General features: G+C 44.7%; 1 protein-coding gene across 6 annotated transcripts; it reads right to left on the bottom strand.

Moving 5' to 3' along the window:
- Window positions 1–1,318: 1,318 nt before the first annotated feature.
- POMK (protein O-mannose kinase) lies at window positions 1,319–24,893 on the bottom strand. 6 transcript variants are annotated; one of them, XM_058720486.1, is made up of 7 exons: window positions 22,290–22,665; window positions 22,026–22,116; window positions 20,982–21,133; window positions 17,852–17,920; window positions 17,190–17,287; window positions 15,464–15,766; window positions 1,319–2,808 (listed from the first exon to the last, which is right to left on the bottom strand). In XM_058720486.1, the coding sequence occupies exons 6-7, from the start codon at window positions 15,743–15,745 to the stop codon at window positions 2,038–2,040; spliced, it is 1,053 nt and encodes a 350-aa protein (XP_058576469.1). In that variant the 5' UTR covers window positions 15,746–15,766; window positions 17,190–17,287; window positions 17,852–17,920; window positions 20,982–21,133; window positions 22,026–22,116; window positions 22,290–22,665; the 3' UTR covers window positions 1,319–2,037. The 6 variants fall into 6 exon arrangements, with proteins under 6 accessions (XP_058576469.1, XP_058576468.1, XP_058576464.1 ...); XM_058720485.1 differs by lacking the exons at window positions 17,852–17,920; window positions 22,290–22,665 and adding an exon at window positions 24,125–24,893; XM_058720481.1 differs by lacking the exons at window positions 17,852–17,920; window positions 20,982–21,133; window positions 22,290–22,665 and adding an exon at window positions 24,125–24,893.
- Window positions 24,894–25,755: the final 862 nt, after the last annotated feature.

The following is a 25,755-nucleotide window of genomic DNA, read 5'->3' on the forward strand; positions in this document are numbered from 1 at the left end:
ATTTTCATCACCCCAAAAAGAAACTCTGTACCCAATAGCAATGTTCCCCATTCTTCATCCCGAACCCCCGCCAGCCCCTGGCAACCACTAATCTACTTTCTATTTGCATGTGTCTGCTCTGGACATTTCATATAAATGGAAGCATACAACATGTGGTCTTTTGTGACCAGCTTCTTTCAATTAGAATGTTTCCAAGGTTCATCCATGTTGGAACATATATCAGTAAATACTTCATTCCTTTTTATGGCTGAATAATATCTTATTGTATGGTATCATCGTCTTCTTTTTTAAGGTTGCTTTATTTATTTTTGAAAGAGAGCGGTAGAAAGTGACTAGAGGAGGGGCAGAGAGGGAGAGAGAGAGAATCCCAAGCAGCCTCCGTGCTGTCAGCACAGAGCCCGCTGCAGGGCCCAAACTCACAAAGTGAAATCATGACCTGAACCGAAATCAAGAGTCAGACACTTAATTGACTGAGCCACCCAGGTGTCCTGGTAACATCTTTATCCATTCACCAGTGGATGAACATTTGGGTTATTTCCATCTTTTGTCTATTATGAGCATTGCTATGAATGTTCATGTACAATATTTTTTGTAGACATATTTTCAATTGTCTTGGGTAATTGTCTTGAGTGGAATTGCTGGGTCATAGGAACTGCCAGACTGTTCTGCAGGCAGCTGCACCACATTACATTTCTACCAGCAACGTACGAGTGTTCTAATTCTCCACATCCTCGTCGACACTTGTTACTGTCCATCCTCTCGATCACAGCCATTCTAGTTGGTTGTGGCAGTCTTCATAACAAAAAGTGACAGTTAAAATCTTCTAGGCAAGCACATTCTCTGATCAAGCACATGACCCACTGAGCCCCACAGGTGGTAGAACAGGACATAATACTGATTGTACTACCCTATCCTACTGCTGTGGTGCCCTCCATAACAATTAAGGGCAGTGGTTCTCAAAATGTAGTCCCAAGACCAGCAGCACCAGCATCATCTGGGAACAAGTTAGAAATGCAGAGTCTCAGACTCTGCCCCAAACCTACTGAGTCAGAGACTCTAGGGTGAGACACAGCTTCCTGTGAGTCTAGTGATCCTGACACCTGTTCAAGTTCAAGGGAAAGCAGCATCTGCTGCAGGGCATCTTTGTCCCTCAATGTCAGCTTTAACCATCTTATTAGTGATGATTATTACACACCAAATCCATTATCCCCTACAAAGGAAGATGACAGTGATGAAGAAAGAACTTTCTAAAGGATTCCATCATGCAACTCAAGTGGAAGGATTTGACACTTTCCAGTAATGAGTGACACTGTTGATGTAAACTGTTCACAATAATTTATTTTGGACACAGAAAACCTAGCTGGAAGGTAAATAGGAATTTCACAAACACCATCCAAGGCAGTAACATAAATACAATTTCCCTCATACTTGCTGTTCTAAATATTCCTTGTCCATTCAAAATTTCAAAGAGCAAGCTATCATAGTTCTCCTTTAGATTTTTGTAAAGAGGATGGCACAAGAGCTTCACATTCATTAAAGTAAACACTTAAACAATCATTTAAAACAGTAAAGATGGCCTCATCAATACCATGTGATGTTGACAGGCCACAAATACTCCCATGACCCTGGTAATGTTGACTATTATCTAAAAAAATGAGGAAAAAAACTTCTTTGGAAAACCACTGTACATTTCTTTCATATCCTGCCATTTACGGATCTTTTCTTTATATGTTTCTTACAAGTTTACAAATTCAGTAATTAGGGCAGGTGAAGCCCCTATGTGGTGACATTTTTGTTACCTCCTTCAGATATGGCTAGATCCACTGCTTCTCAAGTTCAGCAGGAGTGATCAGTGTGAGAAGGTGAGTCATCTTCCCAGGTCCCACCAAGGGATAAGCAACGCTCACACGTGCATGTGGATGTGGATACAGAGGAAGAACCACACACTGAACAGCAAAAAACTCACCATTAGAGTAAGAATTGCTATAATGATTCCATTTGTTCTTTGAAACCCATTCTTCACTGACTGAATGGTTTTCATAGCATTTCTCTTGTCTGGGACATCACAGTTTCTCTGAGCAGATTCAAAACCTTCTCATAAGTGTCTAGAATTTCCCGAGCAGTGGGTCTTTCTGCAGGAGTCTGGCTCTTACACGCCTTATGAATATCAAACAAATGAAATCGGACCATATCACTTCCTTCAACGTGCCCCAAAAGGAAACTAGAGACATCTGGAATCTTCCAGATGTCGATCTTCTCATCATATGAGGGCATGAGATCATCGTCAAAAGGCATGTCTTCTCCATAGGGCCACAGCTGCTCTGGAGCCACAAAGTCCCCGTGAAGCTCCCTGTGGCCACACTTCACAAACGTCCTTGAGCTGTGGTTCACCAGGGGCAAGGCGTCCAGGTCGTTTACCACAATGCTGAAGTTGCTCGTCAGCAGATACTGGGACAAGGTCTTGGGCAGGTCACTGGAATCGCACATGACCAGGGTGCCCAGGGGGCTGTGGTGCAGGTAGTGGATGATGGCCACGTAATTCATGGCCAGCTGCAGCCTGTGCTGCCACGTGTTCACACTGTGGTACTTGGAAAGGTTGAGCGTTTCTTCCAGATTGCTCAAGGAACCTAAGGGGTGATATTCGGTAAGAATAGTGTTGTCCTCCTCACAGTATCCAAGCAAGGTGACAACATGTTTACTCTGCAGGGTTTTCAGCATTCGCAGCCCATGCAGGAAATCATCTTTCATCTCCAGACTGGTGAGCCGTGAGAGCGCGACTTTGCGTTCCTTCCACTCAGACAGAAAGACCTGAAACCAAGCCAGAGACAATCAAACCTGAAACCGTCACCTGTTAGTGAGCAGGAAACCAACCCCACAGGTGCAGAGAAGGTAGAAACTAGGCAGACAAACCCAGTCCTAGAGTGGCTCTCAGCCTGGTCACAAAGACTCACTGCTGAGCAAACACAGGCACCCAGTGCAGAAGGCCAAGGGCGGGCCCAGGAGGGACTCTGCTTAGGGTGCTGAGGGCCATCTGGAGAGGGTGTTGGAAGGTTCCTGGGAGTTGGGCTGAAGGATGACTGGGGCTTGCAGGGTGGATGTGGAGAATGGGAAGTGCACTCCCAGAAGAGGGGGCTGCTGTATAAAGGCACGGAGTGGCAAAATGACCAGGTCCAAATTCCTGCAGCAGAAAGGGCTGAGGATGGGGAGGACCAGGGGAGAAGACTGGAAAAGTGAGTGGGGAGTCCACCTGGCCAGCACCTCACGCATCACAATATTACTTGTTCATTTTTCAAGGTAGTATAGCAAACCACAGAAACAGTTTTAGGTAAGGAAAACAATTTTACATGGCGTGTGGTTTTGTGTTACTTCAACTGTAACAGCAGAAGCTGAAACACCCACAGACACTAGAGCTGCCCATTCTGGTGTGGCCAACAGGGGAACAAATGCACAGGAAGCCTCGGTTCTCCATTTTATTAGCCAGGAAAGGCTTGTGGGAAGTACTGTCATTAAGAACCTCTGATCTTCTGCTTAAATCCCCAAAGGGAAGGCAGAAGCCTGCACAAGAGAAAACAGGCTCAGAAGTGGGGAGATGGCTGCCCCAGGCTGCTTCTGCTGCTAGCAGGCTGTTTCTCTGTGCTTCTACTTACTCTTTAAAACAAAGCTTATGGTTTTCGAAACCAATCTGGAGCATGATTTATCAAGTGCCTTTAACATCAAATCTAAACTCTATCTAAGGAAGTAATCGGAGATAGAACAAATCTCTAGGAATAAAAATCTGGCACTACTTATAAAAGTATAAACTGGAACTTATCCGTCCATCAAAAAATGGGGAGTAGTTCAGTAATGGTAGACCACTCAAAAGAAGACGATGGGGTCAGCAAAATGCACATATTGAGAGAGTTTTCACAGATAAAAGTAATGTCACAAATGAAAAAGGATACAAAATTTCATTTATGTTGTTTTAACTGCATAGAACAAGTCAAAATTACATGGAAATCAAAGGAAATAGGCTGTTTCAGTTCTCTTCACATGCTAAGATCCTGGGCGATTTTTTTCCTTTATGAGTCACAGTATTTTCCAACTTTTCTAGAATGAATATACATGACTTTCATATTTAACATTTTTAAAAAGAACTCAAAAATATATCAAATGGAGGTGAGTTAGAGACCTGTGAAGATTTCTTTGGGATCTGAAAAGAGAGGTTCATTAATGGAAAAACCCAGGTACTGACAGTTGACCCTTAGTATTTACAGAGAAATCTTTCAGGGCGCCTGGGTGGCTCAGTCAGTTAAGCGCCCTACTATTGATCAGCACAGGTAATGATCTCACGGTTTGAGAGTTCAAGCCCGCATCGGGCTCTGCACTGACAGCACAGAGCCTACCTGGGATTCTCTCTCTCTCAAAATAAATAAAACTTAAAAAATAAATAAATAAAAAGAAATCTTTCAAGACCTTTTCAAAAACTCAAAATTGAGAAATTTCACTATGGATCACAATTTTTATTATTTCTTCTTATTATTATTATTTTTAACATTTATTCATCTCTGAGAGACAGAGAGAGAACAGAGAGTGTGTGGAAGAAGGGAAGGGGGGAGGGAGACACAGAATCCAAAGCAGGCTCCAGGCTCCAAGCTGTCAGCACAGAGCCCAACACAGGGCTCGAACTCACAGACCACGAGATCATGACCTGAGCTGAAGTTGGACGCTTAACCGACTGAGTTACCCAGATGCCCCCATAGTTTTTTTTTTTTTTTTTTTTTTTTTTAATGTTCATTTATTTCTGGGAAAGAAAGACAGTGTTGAGTGGGGAAGAAGCAGAGAAAGAGGGGGACAGAAGATCCGAAGTGGGCTCTATGCTGACAGCAGAGAGCCTGATGCCAGGCTGGAACCTGCAAACTACAAGATCATGCCCTGAGCCACAGCTGGACACTTAACTGACTGAGGCACCCAGGTGCCCCTGGATCATAATTTCTATTAAAAAGCCATTTTACTTGTATACCGAAAACTAGTATAACACCGTATGTTAACTATATTTGAATTTTTCAAAAGCCATTTTGCTCTGGCTGCTAAATTCACTAAAAGTTTCAGGAATACATATATTTATTCATATATATATTTTATTCGTATATATATTTTTTGACATGGAACACATTCTCTCCATAGACCTGCATCAACACTGAACTCGACACTTGACTCCAATATAAAAATCTTATTTTTTGTTGAGGGCCTTCAGTTCCTTAGACCTATCTCCTCATGGTGACCACCAACTCCAGCAGATGCCTTGGTATCCTAGGCTCATTTTTCACATAAAAACAGTGATCACTTTAGGGAAGCTGCTACAATTTATTCATACATTATTCAATAATAAATGGTAGGGTGCTTGGGTGGCTCAGTCAGTTGAGTGTCCAACTTCAGCTCAGGTCATGATCTCACGGTTCATGAGTTTGAGCCCCACAACGGGCTCTGTGCTGACAGTTCAGAGCCTGGAGCCTGCTTTGGATTCTGTGTCTCCCTCTCTCTCTGCCCCTACCCTGCTCATGCTCTCTCTCAAAAATAAACATTAAATAAGTAAATAAATAAATGTGGGAAGAAGTTCAACCACAGGCCTTATGACTTCCTCCTAAACCCTTGTTTACATTGAATTTTTGTGCCTCAGATAAATGAAAGTCTTTGGAATCACTCACAAATATCTGAAACCTTCCAAGTTAAATATCCACAGGTCAGGGATTGTTTAAGAATCATTTCTTAGCAGGGCGCCTGGGTGGCTCACTCGGTTGACTGCCAACTTTGGCCTAGGTCATAATCTTGCAGTTCATGGGTTGGAGCCCTGTGTCAGGCTCTGTGCTGACAGCTTGGAGCCTGGAGCCTGCTTCAGATTCTGCGTCTCCCTCTCTTTCTCTCTGCCTGTTCCCCCTTTTGTGCTGTTTCTCTCTCTCAAAAATAAACACTAAAAAAATTTTATATAAAAAAAATCATTTCTTAGCAATAGCTAATTGAGTTACTTTATTACACTTTCTAAAATTCTCTTATTTAGAGAGAGCAGTTTTACCTTTTTTTTAAATTATAAAATTAATCAAGAATACTCTTCTTGGTAAAAATTCAAAAACAGAAGGAGATTTCCTTCCCCTACTTTTACTCACCCAAAGTTAACTTGTTAACTGTAACCTCACAGCCATTTCTTTATGTGTGTATACGTGTTAATGCATACTTTATAAATAGCATTTGAGTTTACAGTGACATAAGAGTATAACATACATGACCTATTGCAACTTGTTTTTTTTTTCACATAACTAATACCTTACACTTTCCTGTATATATATTCTTTCTAAAGGTCATTTTTTTTTTAATGTTTACTTCTGAGAGAGAGACACAGATGATGAAGTAGGCTCCAGACTCTGAGCTGTTAGCACAGAGCCCAACATGGGGCTCAAACTCACAAACCATGAGATCATGACCTGAACCAAAGTCAGACACTTATCTGACAGAGCCACCCAGGTTCCCCTAAAGGTCATTCTTTTTAAAGCTGCACAATATTTCATAGTATGGGCACACTACCTATGCTAGTATATTTTCAGTGAGATTTTTCAAATGATCATTTCTTTAAAACTAAAGTGTAATATAATAAAGACTCATGAAATCTGTAATGGACGTAGTCAGATGAATTAGTTCCTTCTTCCATGCAGCTCTATAATCTTTAACATGGTTTTATGTGATCTATTTTAAAGACTTGATGGGCATTTAAATTATTTCCCTTTTTTTCTTATTAACAACAATTCTACAATAAATAGCCCTATATTCATAACTCTGTGCATGTCTCAAGCATTTCTATAAGCTGGGTAAGTAGACAGGTGACTGAATGAGGAATATGGATGGCCAACACGACCCTCCAAAGTCTGTGCCAGCAGGCACTCTCGTCGTGTATGAGTGAATCTTAGGTTCTACAGCCTTAATCACACTAGATATTATCAATCTTGCTAACATGTACCAATCTGAAAAATGAAAAACATTTTACTGTCCCAATTTATATCTCCCTGATTACTAATGAGACTGAGCACTTTTTAATCATTGTTGACATTTCTGTAGGTCTTCTGCAGAAAGTATGTTCATTGTCCTATATCCAATTTTCTATGGGGTTGTTTTGTGCTTATTAATTTCTAGGAGCTCTTTATATATTATCCATGTGATCCTTTATTACAAATTTAAAGGATAAATTTTAGAAAATAATTAGTTTACTTTATGCAGTCTTTTGTAGTAAAAAAATAACTATTGTGTCTTTGTAAATTTAACAAATATTTGTGTTAATAAAAAAACTGATATAAATCCCTGCCTCTATGAAATTCACATTCTAATGTAGGAGGCAGACAATAAAGAAAATAAACAGGACATGTATAAAGTATACTGGAGGGTAAAATGTGCTCTGAAGAAAAATTAAGCAGGGAAGGGTTTTCAATTTTAAATAGGGTTAAAGAAGCTCTCACTGGGGTGACATTTGAGCAAGAACCTGAATGAGGTAGAGGCATGAGCCATGTGCTATCTGGGGTAACCATGGGCCAGACAGAAAGAACAGCAAAGGCAAAAGCCCTGGGGTGGCAGCATGCCCACAGGCTGCCGTATCAGCAAGGCCAGAGTGGCTGGAGAGGAATAAGCAAAGGGGAACGGAGTAGGAATAAGGTTGGAAAAGGGTGCAGACCTCATAAAACCCTTAAGTTGGTGAAAGGACTCTGGCTTTCACTTGAATGAGAAAGAGAGCCATTGGAGAATTCTGAGCAGAGGAGAGATGCTACTTAGAATTTAATGGCAGTATTCTGGTTGTGAAAGGCTGAGAGAGGGACAAGTGTGGAAGCACAGAGCCCACTTGAGAGGCTACTGAAATAATCCAGGTACAAGATGATGGTGGCTTGAATGCGGGGAGGGAGACAGGCAGAGAAGTCTGAGGACTGGCCAAATTCTGGATCTCTTCTGAGTGCAGAGACAATAACTTGCAGATGGACTAAACATGGATGTGAGAGAAAGAAACACATGAAGGATGCTTCTTCCCAGGTGTGTGTCCTGAGCAACTGGGCTAATGGAGTTGTCATTCACCACATTGGGGAAGAATAAAGGAAAAGCAGGCTGGGGGGATGGTGTGGGACACAGTCAATGTGAGAAGCCTTTCTAACATCCAAGTGGAGATAGATGTGGGGTAGGCAGCTGTATAGAAAAATCTAGAGAGTTCAGGGCAGAGGTCTTTGTGCAGATAAATGTAAGAGGCTGGATGAAGTCATTCAGGGACTGAACATAGAGGAAGAAGGATCCAAGGTTAAGGGGGATGAGGAGGTGAACCCTGCAAAAGGGACTGAGAAGTGGACACTGTTATTTCATACTTTTAAGTATAAAATTCACGTAACATCTGTTTTTCAGCCTGAAGTATTAAAAATAGATCACATAACATCCTTCTAAATGTTACAGAAAACTAGAGGACTACAGAGTAATTTTAAGAGAATCAAATTCTTTCTTCTAAAAGGATCCAACCTGGGGCGCCTGGGTGGCGCAGTCGGTTAAGCGTCCGACTTCAGCCAGGTCACGATCTCGCGGTCCGTGAGTTCGAGCCCCGCGTCAGGCTCTGGGCCGATGGCTCGGAGCCTGGAGCCTGTTTCCGATTCTGTGTCTCCCTCTCTCTCTGCCCCTCCCCCGTTCATGCTCTGTCTCTCTCTGTCCCAAAAATGAATAAAAAATGTTGAAAAAAAATAAAAATAAAAATAAAAAATAAAAGGATCCAACCCAAATTTTATGGCTTTTTAATGTATTATATTTTTAAAATTTATTTTGAAAGAGAGAATGAGTCAGGGAGGAGCAGAGAGAGAGATAAAGAGAGACAGAATCCCAAGCAGGCTCTACGCCGTCAGAACCCATGAGATCATGACCTGAGCTGAAATCAAGCATTGGACACTTAACCGAGTCACCCAGGCATCCCTGTACTATATTTTTAATTTTAAAGGAAAAACATGCAGCTGTAAAGACTCTAACAGTGATCTGTGATCTCATAAAGTCAACATCATGGGCTGGGCACATGGAATGATACATGAGGTTATACCACCTTCTGTTCACCCCTGTTCAAAACAGGGTGTGACCTGAATCATGCTTTGGTTATCCACAGCAATATGGCAGGACCTTCTGCCTTCTGGAAGAATTGGTTCCACTGTAATCTTTCTTCTCTCTCACGAGTACTGTTGCACCAAATCTGTTTCAGAAAATGCGCAGGCCCTTAAGATGTGGGTATTTCTGTCTTTGAGATGGCTGACAGAGTATGTATCTCATTCTTTTAATGTAATCTTGGGTTTAAAAATCAAAAATGCAGGCACTGGATGGCTCAGTTGGTTAAACACTCGATTCTTGATTTCAGTTCAGGTCATGATCTTATGGTTCATGAGTTCAAGCCCTGCCCAGGGCTCTGTGCTAACAGCATGGAGCCTGCTGGAGATTCTCTGTCTCCCCCTCTGCCCTTCATAGAGCACACTTGCACACTCTCTCTCAAAAATAAAATATGTCTTAAAATTTATTTAAAAATAAGCAAACAAATAAATAAAAATCTAGAAGGAAGAGGTGCCTGGGTGGCTCAGTTGGTTGAGTGTCCGACTCTTGATTTCGGCTCAGGTCATGCCCTCAGGTTGTAGGATCGAGCCCCATGTCAGGCTCTGTGTTCATCATGAAGCCTGCTTAAGATTCTCTCTCTCTCTTTCTCTCTCTCTCTCTCCCTCTGCCCCCTCTCCACAACTCATGTTTTCTTTCTCTCGTAAATTAAAAAAAAAAAAAATCTAAAAGGGATAGTATGGTAACTGTACTAGAATTAAAATTAAAAACTTAATTGAAGGGGGGCCTGTGTCCAACTCTTGATTTCAGCTCAGATCATGATCCCAGGGTCATAGGATCAAGCTCCAAGTTGGGCTCTGCACTGAGCGTGGAGCCTGTTTTGTGATTCTCTCTCTTGAGATCTCTCTCTGTCTCTGTCTCTCCCTCCTTCTGCCTCTCTCCCCTGCTTCTGGGCTATCTCTTTCTCTCTCAAATAAAAATTTTAAAAATTTTAATAAAAAAGTAAAAACTTAAAAAATACACATGAAATAAAATTTACCAAAAAAAAAAAAAAAAAAAATCTAAAAGAGATGAATCTCTCACTGTTATCTCCAGAGAATAAGATCAGAGATGGGGAATCCAAGAGGTAGAAGGGAAATTTACTTTGTGTTTCACCTCCTTCTGAATATTTGAATGTACTGCTTTTATAATTAAAGAAAAGCAGAAAAGAAAAAGCAACAAGTCAATCTGCCTTTCAGGGGCAAAGTTGCACACTGCTCCAGGCAATCCCAAACACAAACCAAAAACACAGTCTGGGGAAAGACGGGGTTGGCTGCATGTCTGTATATTGAGGAAACCATCAAAGCAAAACCAGTGTTTTATTTTATGAGGAATCAGCTAAAGAGCCTTTGTCTTCTAGCTCCTAAAATGTGTTCTATAAAGCAAGCCTGCGCTAGAGGCAGAGGACACACCTTCATGCCCGCAGGGAGCTTACGTTTACGAGACAACAAAATGGAAGCCAGATGAGTAATGGGGGGGGGGGGTTTGAAGACGGGTGTTGGGAACCCCTCTTGAGAAGTGACCCCTGTGTGACCCAGAAGCTGAGAACTGGATGATGGAGGGGGAGCTCACTGTGTCTGACGTAGAGGAAGGCACTGCAGAGGCCCTGAGATGAAAAAGGGCATGTTTGATCAAGGGACAAAAGAAAGGGCAAAGGTGACTGTAAGGCAGGGTGAGGGACCCATCTGGGGTGAGTTTAGGAGGTGAGCTGGGTCCAGATGAGGAAGAAGGTGGCAGATTGTGGTAAGAGGTGCGGCTTTTCCCCCTAAGGGGAAAGGGAAGCCCTGCAAGTGTAGCATGATCTGAGCTGTGTTTAGAAGACAACTATGCCTGCCACCTGGGTGGCTCAGTCGTTAGGCACACAGTGGAGCCCCACTCTGGGTGAGCTTGAGCCCTGCGTGGGGTGAACAACAGCACCACTTCGGGCAAAACACAAGCCCCACTTCAGGTGAGCCCTGCTTCTCTCTCCCTCTCTCTCTCTCTCTCTGCCCCTCATGAGATTCTCTCTCTCTGCTCCTCACTCACTTGCATCACTCTCTTTCTCAAAAAAAGGAAGACAAGTATGCTTGGGGCATCATGACCGGCAAAAGCAGGTCGGTCCAAGGCAACAACTAATGATGACAGCTAGAATGGGTCAGGGGCCAGGGAGATCATCAAACAAGTTTGGGGCCTGTTTTGAAAATATAACTGATGGAACTTGCTCTTGGCTTAGTTGAGGGGGAGTGATGGAGAGGATCCAAGATGACTTCCAGGTTTGGGCTCCAGCAAGGAGGTGGGAAGGAAGTGGTGGTGTTGACCTACATAGGGGAGGCTGGGAGAGCGGGACTCAGAGGGGAAATTATCAAGAGTTCCATCCTCAGGACACTTAGATGCTCAACAGACCACCAAGCAGAGATATCAAATAAATAAGTAGTTGGATATACAAATGTGGCTTAGGGAGAGCTACAGGCTAGAGACAAAAATTTGGGAGTCCCAAGAACACAAAATGTCTTTAAGCAATGGCACTAGATTCAATCACTTAAGAGTATATCTAAAGAAGGCAAAAGAAGAGGATCCAGGAAGCAACTAAGAGGAACGATGTTTGTTAACCTCAGCACTACAGACAGTTGGGCCAGGTAATTAATTATTTGTTAGGGTGAGGCTGTGCATTGTGGAAAGTTTAGCAGCCTCCCTGGCCTCTACCCGCTGGATGCCAGGAGCACCACTCCCCCTTTCTCCCAGGATGTGACAACCACAAACGTGTCTCTACCTGTTGCCTAATGTCCCCTGGAGGAACAAAATCGCTTCTGATTGAGAACCAGGGGGCAAGACAGGGAACAGAAACCAGCAAAGGGAAGTCATTAGGAATGGCCAGTGAGAGAGCAGGAAAACCATGAAGAGGTGGTAGCACAGACAGCCAGGGTTGTAAGGACAGAGGAGTCAACTGGATCAAAGGCTGCAGAAAAAATAAAGCAAGAGAAGACAGAGAAATGTCCAACCTGGGGTTTGCAGGTGTCGGGATAAGGGCAGTTCCCTGGAGAAGGGGTGTTTGGAAGCCATCCTGGCAGAGGACAAGAAGAGAAGTGGGGCCAGAGCTCTAGCACTTTCGCTACAGAGGAAGGAGAGCATGCACAGCGCTTCCGAGGAACAGGGAATCTGGGAAAGGGATTTCCATTGCCAAAGCATGAGTGTCTGCAGGCCAGCCAGGATGACCCTCAGAGTGGAGAAGACTGAGGGAGCAGGAAAGAGTGGAGAGCTCCAGTGAAGAACGTCATGAGAAGTCACGAGAAGTCACAACACCTGAGCTGGAGGGCTTACAGGTCTGGTGGCAGAGGATGAAGAAATTCCCTTTGGGAAGATTCTGTTTTCATAACTCATGCAGCAAGATCATTAGTTGAGGCAGGGGAAGGAAAAGTTGCCGAGGGAACAGAGTAGGGCTGCTGGGCTGTGCTGACTGCATGGCTGAGGTTTGTGGTCATGCATTAAATCCCAAGGCTGTACGACTTTGTCCAGGGCAACTGCTCAGATGCAGGTGCACAGCTGGGGTCACCGGGTTTGGGACTCTCCCACCGGGCACAACAGAGAGAGAGGTGGAGGGGCTGTTGCATGAGTCTGCATGAGAGTGACACTGAGGGTAACAGCCACAGAGGCTCTGCTGCTGGGTGACATAGGGGAGTGAAGACAGAAAGTGAAACTGTCATGGGATCAACACCCTGGAGGTCCTGATGATACTGAAGAATTACTGAAGCAAGGGTGCTAGGAGAGGAGGAGGAGGTCAGCGAGCGCGATGCAAAAACTCTGGTTACAGAAATTCCTATTGAGAAGCTTACGCCTCCCAGCTTGGGGTGTCAGTGAGGAGGGGTGCCCACATGGAGAGGAGCTGGTAGCAGCAAATGGGAAACACATTAGTGCAAGGAGTCGTTCAATTCAGTGCCCCTGTGGTGGCAGTGAAAGGCTGACCTGCGCTGGAACTCGTAAAGACCCTGGGGTTCAAGGGCACAAGACAGACAAGACTCTTCACTGATGGAGCTAACATCCAACGCACAAAATACTTTTGCCCTGAGGGCAAATTTCAGCCAAAGACACACAAAAACAATGTAATTGCCTTTCAGTCATACCTCATTTTTTTTTTTAATGTTTATTTACTTTGAGAGAGAGAGAGAACACAAGCTGGGGAGGGGCAGAGAGAAAGGGAGAGAGAGAATCCCAAGCAGGCTCTGTGCTGTCAGCACAGAGCCCCACACAGGGCTCGAACCCACAAACTGAGATGATGACCTAAGCTGAAATAAAGAGTTGGACGCTTAACTGACTGAGCCACCCAGGTGCCCCCATCATACTTCACTTTAATAAACAAAACTGCATTAATCAGAGTTACTGTCCTTATTATTAAACCCCATACTTGGATGGGCATGATTTGTAGAGGTTCCCTAAACTCCAATCCGTCCTCAAACAACGATTTGCCACCATCAAAGCTACCTACCCAGAAATATATCCTTCAAGGCCAAGAGCAATTCTGAAAAAGATATAAAAAATGGTCTGAGCAGTAACATGGAAACAAGTGGGCAGCCAGCCCCTCAAAGTCACCTCTTTGAAGGAGACAGAAATCAACTGGCTGTAAGTCCTCTTCTCTACACACATCCCTCCCTGGTGGTTTCTTCACATCCTTTCAGCACCATCCCAAATTTATATTCCCAACCCCTGCCCCTGACCCAAATGCGAGACTTGTTCTTCCAACCATCTGTGTCTCCACGTGGGCATCTAGAGGGCCTTAACATGTTCACCTCATGCACACAGAAACTCTGTTCTTCCAGCCCTCCCCTTTCAGGTAATGGTAACCCTATTCTTCCTGTTGCCTGAGCCAAGATCCTTGTCATGTGCTATGAAGACAGAGCAGGGCAAGGGAAGAGGGCCAGAGGCTCGTTACTCTGGGTGTCCAGAATGATCTGAGAGTGAGCTGTATGGATATTTGAGGAAAACGTGTCCCAGTAAAAAAGGTGGGTACCAGCAGAGGCCCCAAGACAGAACACGCCTGGTTGTTTGGAGACCAGGAATGAGCCAGTGTGAGCAGAACACAGGATGAGAAGGGAGACAGCACACAAAGTCCCCCTCTCTTACACTCCACAACTGATCTACTGGGAAATCCTACTGGCTCTACTTTTCAAACATGACCAGAATCCACAGATTTTTCACTACATTCACTGCTAACACCCTTGTCAAGCGGTGACATCTCTCCCCTGCAAGACCTAGCCAATCTTCCACCCTAGCCCACACCTCGGTCTCTTCTGTACTCACGTGTGAAAGTGCATGCACACGCATGCACGCACACACACACACACACACACACACACACCACCTTGTCCCTCTATTCAAACTGCTCCAACGGTCCTCCCAGTCCCACCAAACCCTATGTACCCCAGACATCAGCTGGCAGGCTGTGTCCGACTTCAGCTCAGGTCATGATCTCATAGTTTGTGAGTTCAGGCCCCATGTCGAGCTCTGTGCTGAGAGCTCAGAGCCTGGAGCCTGCTTTGGATTCTGTGTCTCCTTCTCGCTCTGCCCCTTCCCCGCTCATGCACGTGCTCTTTCTCTTTCTCTCAAAAATAAATAAACATTAAAAACAAACAAAAAAAAATTTTTTTTAATAAAAAAACTTTAGGGGTACCTTGCTGGCTCAGTTGGTTAAGTGTCTGACTCTTGATCTCAGCTCAAGTCATGATCTCATGGTTCTTGAGTTCAAGCCCCGTGTGGGGCTCCACAATGAGCATGGAGCCCACTTGGGAATCTTTCTCTCCCTCTCTCTCTGCCCTGCCCCTGCTCTCTTGCTCTCTCTCTCAAAATAAATAAACTTAAAAAAAATAAACAAAAAAATTTTAAAACATCAATATAATACCATGACAGAGTTTGAAAAGTAGAATGAGAAAAATTGCTCATAATCCTTCACTATAGCACAATTTCTATATTTTCTACATAAATACATTAATTTTGCAGTTGAAAATCATGTATTGTGCAATTTTGCATGTTGCATTTTTTTACTTCTCATCATATGTTTTTTTCACACGAGATTCCCAACTACACTTAATGGCTGCAGAACATTCTATCAAGTGGATGGACCATAATTAACTAGTCCCTTACAGTTATTATTTCTGGTTTTCTATTGCTGTAAATAACAAAGCAAAATCTCCTTTATGCATTTAGCTTTTTTCCTTCCAATGGATTATTTGGATAAAGTCCCAGATGCAAGATCACTGGGCCAAGAGATGTGTTAACACATGTGGCTCTTAACCACATGTGCCAAGAGATGGCTCTTAACACATCGTGCCAAGCTGCTATCCCGAAACACCACCCCAATAACACTCAGCTGTAACCCAGAACTCACTCTCTTCACAGCTCCTTCTCCAACACGCTTCAACTGCCTCACTTCGGTCCTCAGCTCCTTGCAGGACAGCCACGGTGAACAGTTTTTCATCTGTCCCATTCTGAAGTGTCCGTGGGGACAGTGAGCAGAGCTGGGAGCAGAGCGTGGACGGGAGATGAAAAACCAATCAAGGCAGAAGTAGAGGAGCGTGTTCATGAGGGCCATGGAGAAGAGCAGCCCCACAGCTGGGGGCACTGCTCTGTGGGGGGCACCTTTTCTGCTGTCCTGGGCTATCTTTTCCATACTGTTATCCCCTGTAATTTCCTGAATTATAAAATGAAACAAGAAATAATACCAGTCAATTTTTATGTCCATTAAGGTGTTTGGGTGACAAGGGGTTAAGGACAACACAGCTTCTCATGCCTCTTATGCCCAAGGATCTTGCATGCTTTATCATCTTTGTGAGGATTAAAGAAGGTACAGAATGCTCAATGTCAGCTGTTTTCAAGATCACTGTCTTTTTATTACAAACTAACGTCTGGGTTCATCCACTCTAAATTCAACTAAAAGGAAGGTGTCTTTGTTTCTCCCACGGCAATTTGCACTAAATAGATATTTAATGAATAATTGGTAAAATGAAAGAAAACTGCTTTTGTTAGTCTAGCGGGGCCAGGGCAGAAGATGGACAAAGGAGAGGAGCCAGAGAGGAGATGGGGTAGGGTAGGGGTAGGGGTAGGGGCTGGATGCTGAGGGTCTCCTGAACCCAGCTAAGGAGCTGGGATATTCCCTGGAAGGTGCTAGAAAGCTCCTTAAATTTTTTTTAAGGATTTTTTTAAAATTAAAGTTTATTTATTTATGAGAGAGAGCGAGGGAGGGATGGAGAGAGAGAGAATCCCAAGCAGGTTCCACGCTGTCAGTGCAGAGCCAGACACGGGCTCAAACTCACAAACCATAAGATCATGACCTGAGCCAAAACCAAGAGTCGGATGCTTAAATGAGTGAGCCACCCAGGTGTCCCACTCCCTAGCGTCTTTAACAAGCAAGGCTAGGTGTGAAAGATGTGTTTGGGGTGGAACAGATGGAGGCTGGGAGACCAGGTAAAAGGCTCTGGCAGTGCTGCAGGGTAAGAGCTGATGAGCACACGAGCTGGAATGATGGTGGTGATCCTTGCACGAAGTAACTGCCAGGAAGGCTAGACACTCACCAATTCAGCTCTAGCATCAGAGCCGGTGTGAGGCCCGCAGTAGAGCATTACTGCCTAGTTGTTGGATGGCGGCAGAGGGGTTGGCAAGGGAGAGAGATGGAAGGAACCTGGACATCAGATGCTTGACACTCAAGAATGCTTGAGGCAGAAGCTGTTTCAGAATCAGAGCGGAAGCATGTCAGTACTCTGACACAGGAGATGGCCATAACAGTGTGCTCGCTTAATATCAGTACTGGGAAAGGGGTAGCTGGGTGGCTCAGTTGGTAGAGCGTCCAACTTCAGCTCAGGTCATGATCTCATGGTTTGTGAGTTCGGGCCCCATGTCAGGCTCTGTGTTGAGAGCTCAGAGCCTGGAGCCTGCTTCGGATTCTGTGTCTCCCTCCCTCTCTGCCCCTCCCCAGCTCATGTTCTGTCTGTCTGTCTCTCTCTTAAAAATAAATAAACTTTAAAAAAAAAATCAGTACTGGGATGCATGGGGAACACTAGTGACAGAATTGACTCTGTGCTTCCTGTGTCTGAAATGACTGTGACATGAACAGTTACCTTCCACGAGCGTCTTCCTTCTCCCAGCTCAGGTCTCCACCCAGACACCTGGGTCACTCAGCATTCTGGTTGGCCCCAGGCACTGGTTTGAAAATACTCTGTCACAAAGTACCAAAAAAGGAGGTTTGCTGAATAAAAACTGCAACTCTGCACATAGACAAATGGCAATAATTCAAATGGTCCACCTTCTCCAGGGGCCCTCCTAGGGTCCAGGTATCCCTCAGGCCCTTGAACTCCAGGATGGAGTGGGAGCCGTGGGAAATCCTGCGACAGCCTGGCTTCCATCGTGAAGCCCTGCCAGCTGGTGTGAGCTCAGAGTCCTGCATCTGGTTCCAATAATCCACTCCCTCTACTCCATCACTAAATTCCAGCCCTCTCATTCACTCAACATGTATTAAGCCGTTTCCATAAGCTCAACTCTAGGCACTGGGGATCTGTGAGTAAATAAAACAGATGTGGTTCTTATCTTCTTGGACCTTAGGGGGAAGCCAGTGGAGAAGGCAGACAATAAACAAGTAAACAAAAAAGCTTCTCAGATATTGTGATAAGCTTTCAAGGACAGAGAATAACAGAAGAAATTCCCTGGATGATGCCGGGCCAGAAGACCTCTCTGAGGATTCACACTGAGAACAGAAGCTTGAGAGGGGACAGCTCTTTCATACCTTCTCCTGGAGAAAGTAAAATCCACTTGCCATTCATAGAGCTGGGACACCAGACATGGATCAAGCCAACTACAAAATTCATAGAAAGCAGCATTTCTCCTAAGGACACACTACAGGTATAAAGTATCAACAACTCCCTTCTTTGAATGAAGACTGCTTTCTTACTCACTGAGAAACTCTGCTCTCTAAAGTCACACACTATCAAAAATTTTGCCACTCAAAGTCCTACCAAGAACAGGGAAATATCCCACTCTTGCCTGGAGAAGCTAAGTCTCTCTGATACAGAGAAGCCACCTCTGCTTCCAACTGGGTGCAGAACTGCACATGAGCAGTTTCTGGAGAAGGCATTCAACATCTATGTGAACCCTGTGGTCTCCCAGGAACCAGACTCTGGGGTCCACTTTGCAGTCCGGACCAGATCTTGACATCTTTACAGGCAGCCCTGCTTAACTTTGAGTCCATCAAAACATTATTTCCTTTAAATTTTGCCTAAACTCCACCCACCCCCCACATTCTAATTTTTTTTTTTTTTTTACATTTTTAAAATTTATTTTTGATAGAGACAGAGCACAATTGGGGGAGGGACAGAGAGAGACGGAGACACAGAATCCGATGCAGGCTCCAGGCTCCGAGCTGTCAGCACAGAGCCCGACGCGGGGCTCGAACTCACAAACTGCGAGATCATGACCCGAGCCGAAGTCAGATGCTTAACTGACTGAGCCACCCAGGCGCCTCACCCCCAAAATTCTATAAAAATAACTCTCTTTTCCTGTGATTGAGATGCCATGTTCCACTGCTCCACAGTCACATCCACTGAAATGGGTCAATACACCTGACAAGTTCATTTCTATGGCCTCGGCCCTTTCTCTTCTTTCTCTTGACTGCTCAGTGGCATCTGGAATGGCTGATCACTCTCTCCTTCTTGAAATGCCTTTATTATTTGGTTCCCAGGAAGGTGCACTCTGGGGGCTCCTTTTGCCTCTGACTCTAAGCTGCTGTAGTGCTCAGGGCTCAGACAGACCTCTCCCTCAAGCTCTGTGACCTCATCCAGACTCTGGCTCTCTGTCCCCACCTGCTGACAACTCCCAGTTGTAAAGCCCTAGTCCCAGCCTCCTCAGAACACCACCCTTGGCTCCTTGACATCACTTAAACATCTGACAGACAATTCAAAAATAATATTTCTTCTCAACAATAAAAAGATAAATGACTCAATTTAGAAATGGGCAAAGGACTTGAACAGACATTTATCCAAAGGAGATATCAGATGGCAAATAGGCACACAAAAGGATGCTCAACTGTAACAGTCCTCAGGAAAATGCAAGTCAAAACCACAATGAGACCCACCTCATATCCACTAGAATGGCTGTCATCAAAGAGACAAGAACAAGTGCAGAGGAGGCTGTGAGAAAATAGGAGCCCTCCTACAGTGATGGTAGCAATATAAAATGATGCAGCCACTGTGGAAAATAGTCTGGAAGTTCCTCGAAAGGTTAAACATAGAGTTCCCCATGCAAATCTGCTGCTCGGTATATGCCCAAAAGAACTGAAAACATACGTTTATACCAACACTTGTAGGTGAATGTTCACGGCAGCATTATTCATAACAGCCAAACAGCGGAAATAACCCAAAGTCCCTCATGATAAATGGACAAATAAAAAATCTGATATATCCAAACATGGAATAGGATTCACCCACAAAAAGAAATCAAGCACTAATACATGCTGCAACATGGATAAAACTGGAAAACTTTATCCTAAATGAAACATGCAGACACAAAAGATCACATATCATAGGATTCTACTGATATGAAATATCTAGAACAGGCACATCCATATACAGAAAGTGGATTAGTGACTGCTAGGGGCTGAGTGAAAGGGGAAGGGGAATGGCTGCTAATGGGCACTGGATTACTTTTGTGGATGAAAATGTTGTGGAATTAGTGGTGATGGTCGCAAAACCTTGTGAATATACTAAAAATCACTGAACCATACACTTTAAAAAGCAAACTTTAGGGGCGGTTGGGTGGTTCAGTTGATTAAGCATCCAACTTTGGCTCAGGTCATGATCTCACAAGTCCATAGGTTTGAGCCCCACGTCAGGCTCTGTGCTGATGGCTCAGAGCCTGGAGTTGGCTTCAGATTCTGCGTCTCCCTCTCTCTCTGCCCCTCCCCCCACTCATGCTCTCTCTTTCAAAAATAAAGATTTAAAAATAAAAATAAATTAATTAATTAAAAACAACTTATGGCATATGAATTATATTTTTCTTTTTTTTTTTAATTTTTTTTTTTTTTTTTTTTTTAACGTTTATTTTTGAGACAGAGAGAGACAGAGCATGAACAGGGGAGGGGCAGACAGAGAGGGAGACACAGAACCGGAAGCAGGCTCCAGACTCTGAGCCATCAGCCCAGAGCCCGACGCGGGGCTCGAAATCACGGTCTGTGAGATCGTGACCTGAGCTGAAGTCGGACGCTTAACCAACTGAGCCACCCAGGCGCCCCTGGCATATGAATTATATTTCAACTTAAAAAGATAACAAAACGGGGCACCTGGGTAGCTCAGTCGGTTAAGGGTCTGACTGCAGCTCAGGTCATGATCTCTCCGTTCATGATATTGAGCCCCACATCAGTTTCAGATCCTCTGTCTCCCTCTCTCTCTGCCCCTCCCCTGCTTGCACTCTCTCAAAAATAAACATTAAAAAAATAATAATTTATTAAAAAAAAAAAAAGATAACAGAAATACTTCCCAAACTCAATGTCTGCTCTTTCCCCACAAATCCGTTGTTTCCAGCGGTCAGAATCTCAGTAAATGACAACTTTATTCTTCCAGTGACCCAGCCCAGTGAGGCTGCATGTCAAGGGTCAGCACAGCAACACTGCTTCCTCTAAGCAAAAAATCTTAGAAGTAGGGGACTCTTCTACCACCCAGTGTAGTTCTTTCTAATTAATAATAATTTTAAAAAATGCTGCTTTGCATGTCCTGGTTGTCACTAAGAGGTGTCCAGTAAACACCGGCTCTACTGAATTGCTCCAGCCTCAAATCTCTTTCTTTTCTTGAAACAATGCCACCTGCTCAACCTGCCCTCAGTCTTTCCAGCTACACCCATCAGTGTTCTGATGGATGTTCGCTTACCTTTCTCATAAAGACTCCAGGCCCGCATCTTTCTCCCTGGCCCATTCCCTCCTGTCTTCATGGATTTCAACTGGAACTATGACGACTTTGACCACTCAGGCCTCACAGTCTCTTGAGTTTCTTCCACCAGTACCTGATTCTCACAAGGTGCTCTTAAAGAAATGGATAAAACAGCTGCCATCTCTCTTTTACAATATTCAAAAAATGACCAAGTGTGTCTTAACTTAGACCTTAGGTCAAGAATCAGCACTTTTTTCTATAAAAGACCACACAGTAAATATTTAGGTTTAGGAGCCAAAAGTTGAAATCCAGTGACAACGGCATCACATGACTTATGACCCACCAAGCAGCAGTGTAAAGTGATAAGAGGCCACAAGCTCTGTATCATGCCATTCAACTCTGTCACCAGGGTGTGAAAGCAGCCTGCAACAGTACATAAACAAATGAGTGTGGCTGTGTTTGAATAAAACTTCATTTATGGACAATGAAGTTTGAATTTCACGTAGTTTTCATATAGTTGTGTCACAAAAGATTATTCCTCTTTTGACCCTTCCCCCCAACATTTTTAGGTAAAAAGCATTCTTAGCTTGCAGGTCATACAAATACAAGTGGCAAGCAGAAGCTGGCTGGGCCCTACCCTAGCTGACACTATTCCTCTGGGTCTGTCACAGACCATCTTTCCATCCTACACATTCCCTCCACATAATCTCATTCACAGACATGGTGATGCCGTTGGTTGCCAAGTCTCCACTGTGGCCTAGGTCTTTCTCCTACACTTCACTCAGCTGGCTCCTCAAGGCCAGGGATGTCCATAACTGAGCTATCTCTTTCTTGTCACCAGCATGCCCCTCCTCCAGGATTCCCTTACAGTGCCAGACACATAATCCACCTACTTGCTCCAGTCACAAAGCAAGTGACTTGGTCCCCTCTTTCCCTGACCTCTAAATCAACCAGTCACCACGTACAGTCAGTTCTATCACCCAAACCTCTCTCAAATCCCTTCTTATTACCGCCACCCTGGTCTAAGCCTCTAGTATCTCTTACCTGGGCTTCTGCCAACAGTTTTCTACATGGACTCCCACTTCTTTCTCTTTTCCAGCCCATTTTCCAAACAGCAAACAGGATTTTTTCTTTCCTGAAATGTTTAAAGCATCAAAAATCTAAAAAATAATATCATGAACACCCATCAAGCTTTGTCAAGTAACAGTGCATCATATTTTTTTTTGAAGATCTTTTAAAAAGAAATACAGTTGAGGCCTCTTTGGACCCCTCCCAGTCCTATTCTTCTCCCTCCCAAGAAGTAATCACCATCCACAAGTTGATGTACATCAGAGTTCTCAAACTGTGGTCCCAGGACCTGCAGCAGCATCACCTAGAAATGTGAGTCCTTGAGTCCTCACTCCAGACCGATTGCATCAGAAACTGAAGTGAAGCCCAGAAATCTGTGTTTTAACAAGTCTTCCAGGTGATTCAGGGGCATGCTCGAGTCCAAGAACCACTGACGTATATAATTCCCACACATGCTTTTTATTTTCACTACCAGTGTGCCTATAAACAGTAACATAATATATGGATGTTTTCACGAGCTTCATACAAGTAGTATTGTACTGTATATACCCTTTGCAACTTGCTCTTTTAAAAGCTCAATATTAAGTTTATGAGGTTTATCCACACAGACACATGAAGCTCGAGTTTGGCACAACTAGCAACTAGCAAAGCAAGTGTTGTACACACTCCTGCATGTGCGGAAGTTTCTTGCTGGTATACACAGGGCGGTCTTTCTAAAGCACAAATCTGATCACCCCTTGCTTAAAACCATCTAACAGTCCTCCTCTGTCCTCATGATAAAGTCTAAACTCCTATAAGGTCCCCTGAGATCCAGCCTGTCTGCCTTTCCAGACCCCTCCTTGCACCCCACATTCCAGGCCCTGAGCTTTCCTCCACCCTTGAAGGCACCCCTCTTGAGAAGTCCAGGCTCCAGTACGTGGGTTCCTTTTTCCTCAACTGTGAGCTCCCGGAGGACTATCTGCCTGCTTTGCACACCCCTGTATCCTCAGCAGTTGGAAAATAGCCAAGAACTCAGTAAAAATGCACTGACTACCTGATCACCCAGGATTCCTTGTCTTCACAGCCTCACACACTGACTCCTCTTTGCTTTCTCAGTCCCACCAAATCTGTTCTTCATCTCTTCTTGTGCCTGTCCTCTGATGCTCTCATCCAGCACCAACTCCAATTTGAACTCACCATCTTTTTAATTCGCAAACCCCCTTGCCGACAACCTTCCACTGATTCCACCTCACCACTGGTAGTAGATTCAGTTGTATAGGGCCTGAAGCTTATACCATATTTTTTCTTTTGGAGGCATACCACTTTCTTCACTTCCATGCAAAGGGTGCCAACATCAGGTACAAATTCTGTAGAAATTCATATTTTCTAATCTACCTTAGATCACCATTACCCAGTTACCATTTAATGCATTTCTTATGGGCCCTGCAGTTAGTTATATGCTTCAATAGTCTTTCAATTATCCCTAAGTCCTCACATCCACTTCCGAATGCTCAAAAAGACTCATCCAAAAACTCAACTTTTACACAATGTCAACCTCACACTAATTCTGTGAGGCATATATAATTGTTACTATTCCCATTTAACAGATAAGAGAACTGAGTCAGAGGTGAAGTGACTTAGCCAAGGTCACTAAACTGTACATGGAGGAGCCAAGTTTTCCAGCCTCACATTCTTCCCCTAAATCCTTCAACCTTCAGGTGTTGAAGGTTCAGGAATTGAACATAGCATGATCACTGCAGGGGTTGAGGGTGGATGCTGTGAAGCTGCCTATCCATCTCCCTCTTTTTTTTTTTTTTTTAAATATTCTAGTATTTTTTTAAACTTTTTTTTTTTTTTGGAGAGAGAGAGAGAGAGAGAGAGAGAGAGAGAGAGAGAGAGAGAGATGGGGGAGGGGCAGAGAGAGGGAGAGAGAGAATCCTAAGCAGGCTCCTGCTGTCCGTGCAGAGCCCAATGCGGGGCCCAAACCCGCGAACGGAGAGAGCATGACCCCAGCCAAAATCAAGAGACTGACTTAACAGACTGAGTCACCCAGGTGCCCCAAGACTGCCCATTTCTTAAAGAAAGCTTTAGCCCACCCCAACACCTGATGGGCCTTTTTTCTTTGAAAGGAGTATTTCTGGAGTAGGCTGCCAAGGGCTGTGGATAGGCTGTATGGCTTAAGGAATTTTGTCCTGAAATAAGCAAAATGACACTGAAAGTTGCTGCTGGTTTTGCAAGTTAGGGAATAAAGATTGTGGGGCCGGCTGGGTAAGAGAAATTCAGGCAATGTTTAGACACAAAGGATTTCTGACATTGATAGGAAAAAGCTGGTAACAAAAAACTGGAAACCACTGCTCTACAATCACAGCTTATTTAAAAGAAGGCAATGGAACAAAATTAATTTTTACCAATTGATTGAATACTGAATTCAACCAGAGGAAAAACGAATTGGCGTTACCCAAAAAAATTGAGAATAGAATCTCAGTTTGCCGGTAGAACACGAGGCACATTAAAATAATTATTTTAAATGTTCCGGATGCTTTCTTAACCTAAAGGTGCTACAGCCAAGGTAAAGGATGGAGAAGACAATACTAACAAAAGGGCTGGGCCGGCCTTTAAAAACCGGGCGGCACTGGACTATACCCTTAACACGGAGCCCCGCCCCCAGGGAGTGGCGGCACGAAAGACCCCAGGCAGCACAGGAGCCCGCAAGCGGGAGCCCAAGCCCGACCCGGGCGGAGGCGTCCGTCACGTAAACGTGCCACTTTCGGCCCCAGGGTAGTCGCTCGCTGCTGGGGCCGCGGCCGCAGCCGGCCAAGGGCAGGCCCCGCAGGAAGCTCTTCTGCCCTCCGCGTCTGCCCGCCCCGCAGCCCCATGTCTCTCTAGGGTCCGAGCGGGACGCCGCACCCGGGTCTGTGGCTTCCCCGCGCTCTCCCGCCCGCCTCCCGGTCTCCTCACCTCCCGCTCGCTGCGCCTACCTGCGACCCCCACTCCAGCACGCGGCCTCCTGCGCCGGCGCGGCCGGAAACCAGAGGGGGCAGAGAGAGCGCGAGGCTGCCCCCTGGCGTCCGCCTCCCGCCGCGCACCTGGAGGCCCTCGCAGACAGGATTCCAGCCCCGGTGCGCCCACCGGTCTCCTCTCCTTGGCCTCTCTCTGAGTCCTTGAGGACAATGATGTGTTGACCTATTATTGCTTTAGTCTGGACGCCCAGCCTGGAGTTGCGTACAGTGGAGTGAAGCTATAAGATCTAAACCCTTCAAAAAGCTCCTGATCATTGCAAAGCGGTGGTCCCGAAGGGTGGTCCTCAGACCAGAAGCAGATGCTTCACGTCTCCAGGGAAATTTTTAAAAGTGCAAATTCTTGGCTCCATCCCAGACCTGGCGGCGGGTGGGGTCCAGCAATCTGTGCTTCTGGGTGATGCTGAAGACTCTGAAGGTTGAGAACCACTGGTGGAGGGGAAACTCAGGGGCTTAGCCTGCGCAGGAAAGCTGAGTTTCACGCATTCAAAGGGTGGCAGGCAAGAACTTTGACAAACGCCAAAGGAGGTGTACAGTACTGTCTGGAAAGGGGGAGGGAAGGTGGAAGGTCTCAATGCATCGCACTGGCATCTGTACCTGATGGAAAAGTTTCAACATTGGAAGTTAGACTATATAACTTTTTGTGGGTTAAACTGGAAGTGCTATTTACACGGACTTATTTTCCACGGACATATTTTCCAAGTTCAGAA

This window comes from Neofelis nebulosa, chromosome 3 (genome assembly GCF_028018385.1).
Source record: "Neofelis nebulosa isolate mNeoNeb1 chromosome 3, mNeoNeb1.pri, whole genome shotgun sequence".
Lineage (NCBI taxonomy): Eukaryota > Metazoa > Chordata > Mammalia > Carnivora > Felidae > Neofelis > Neofelis nebulosa.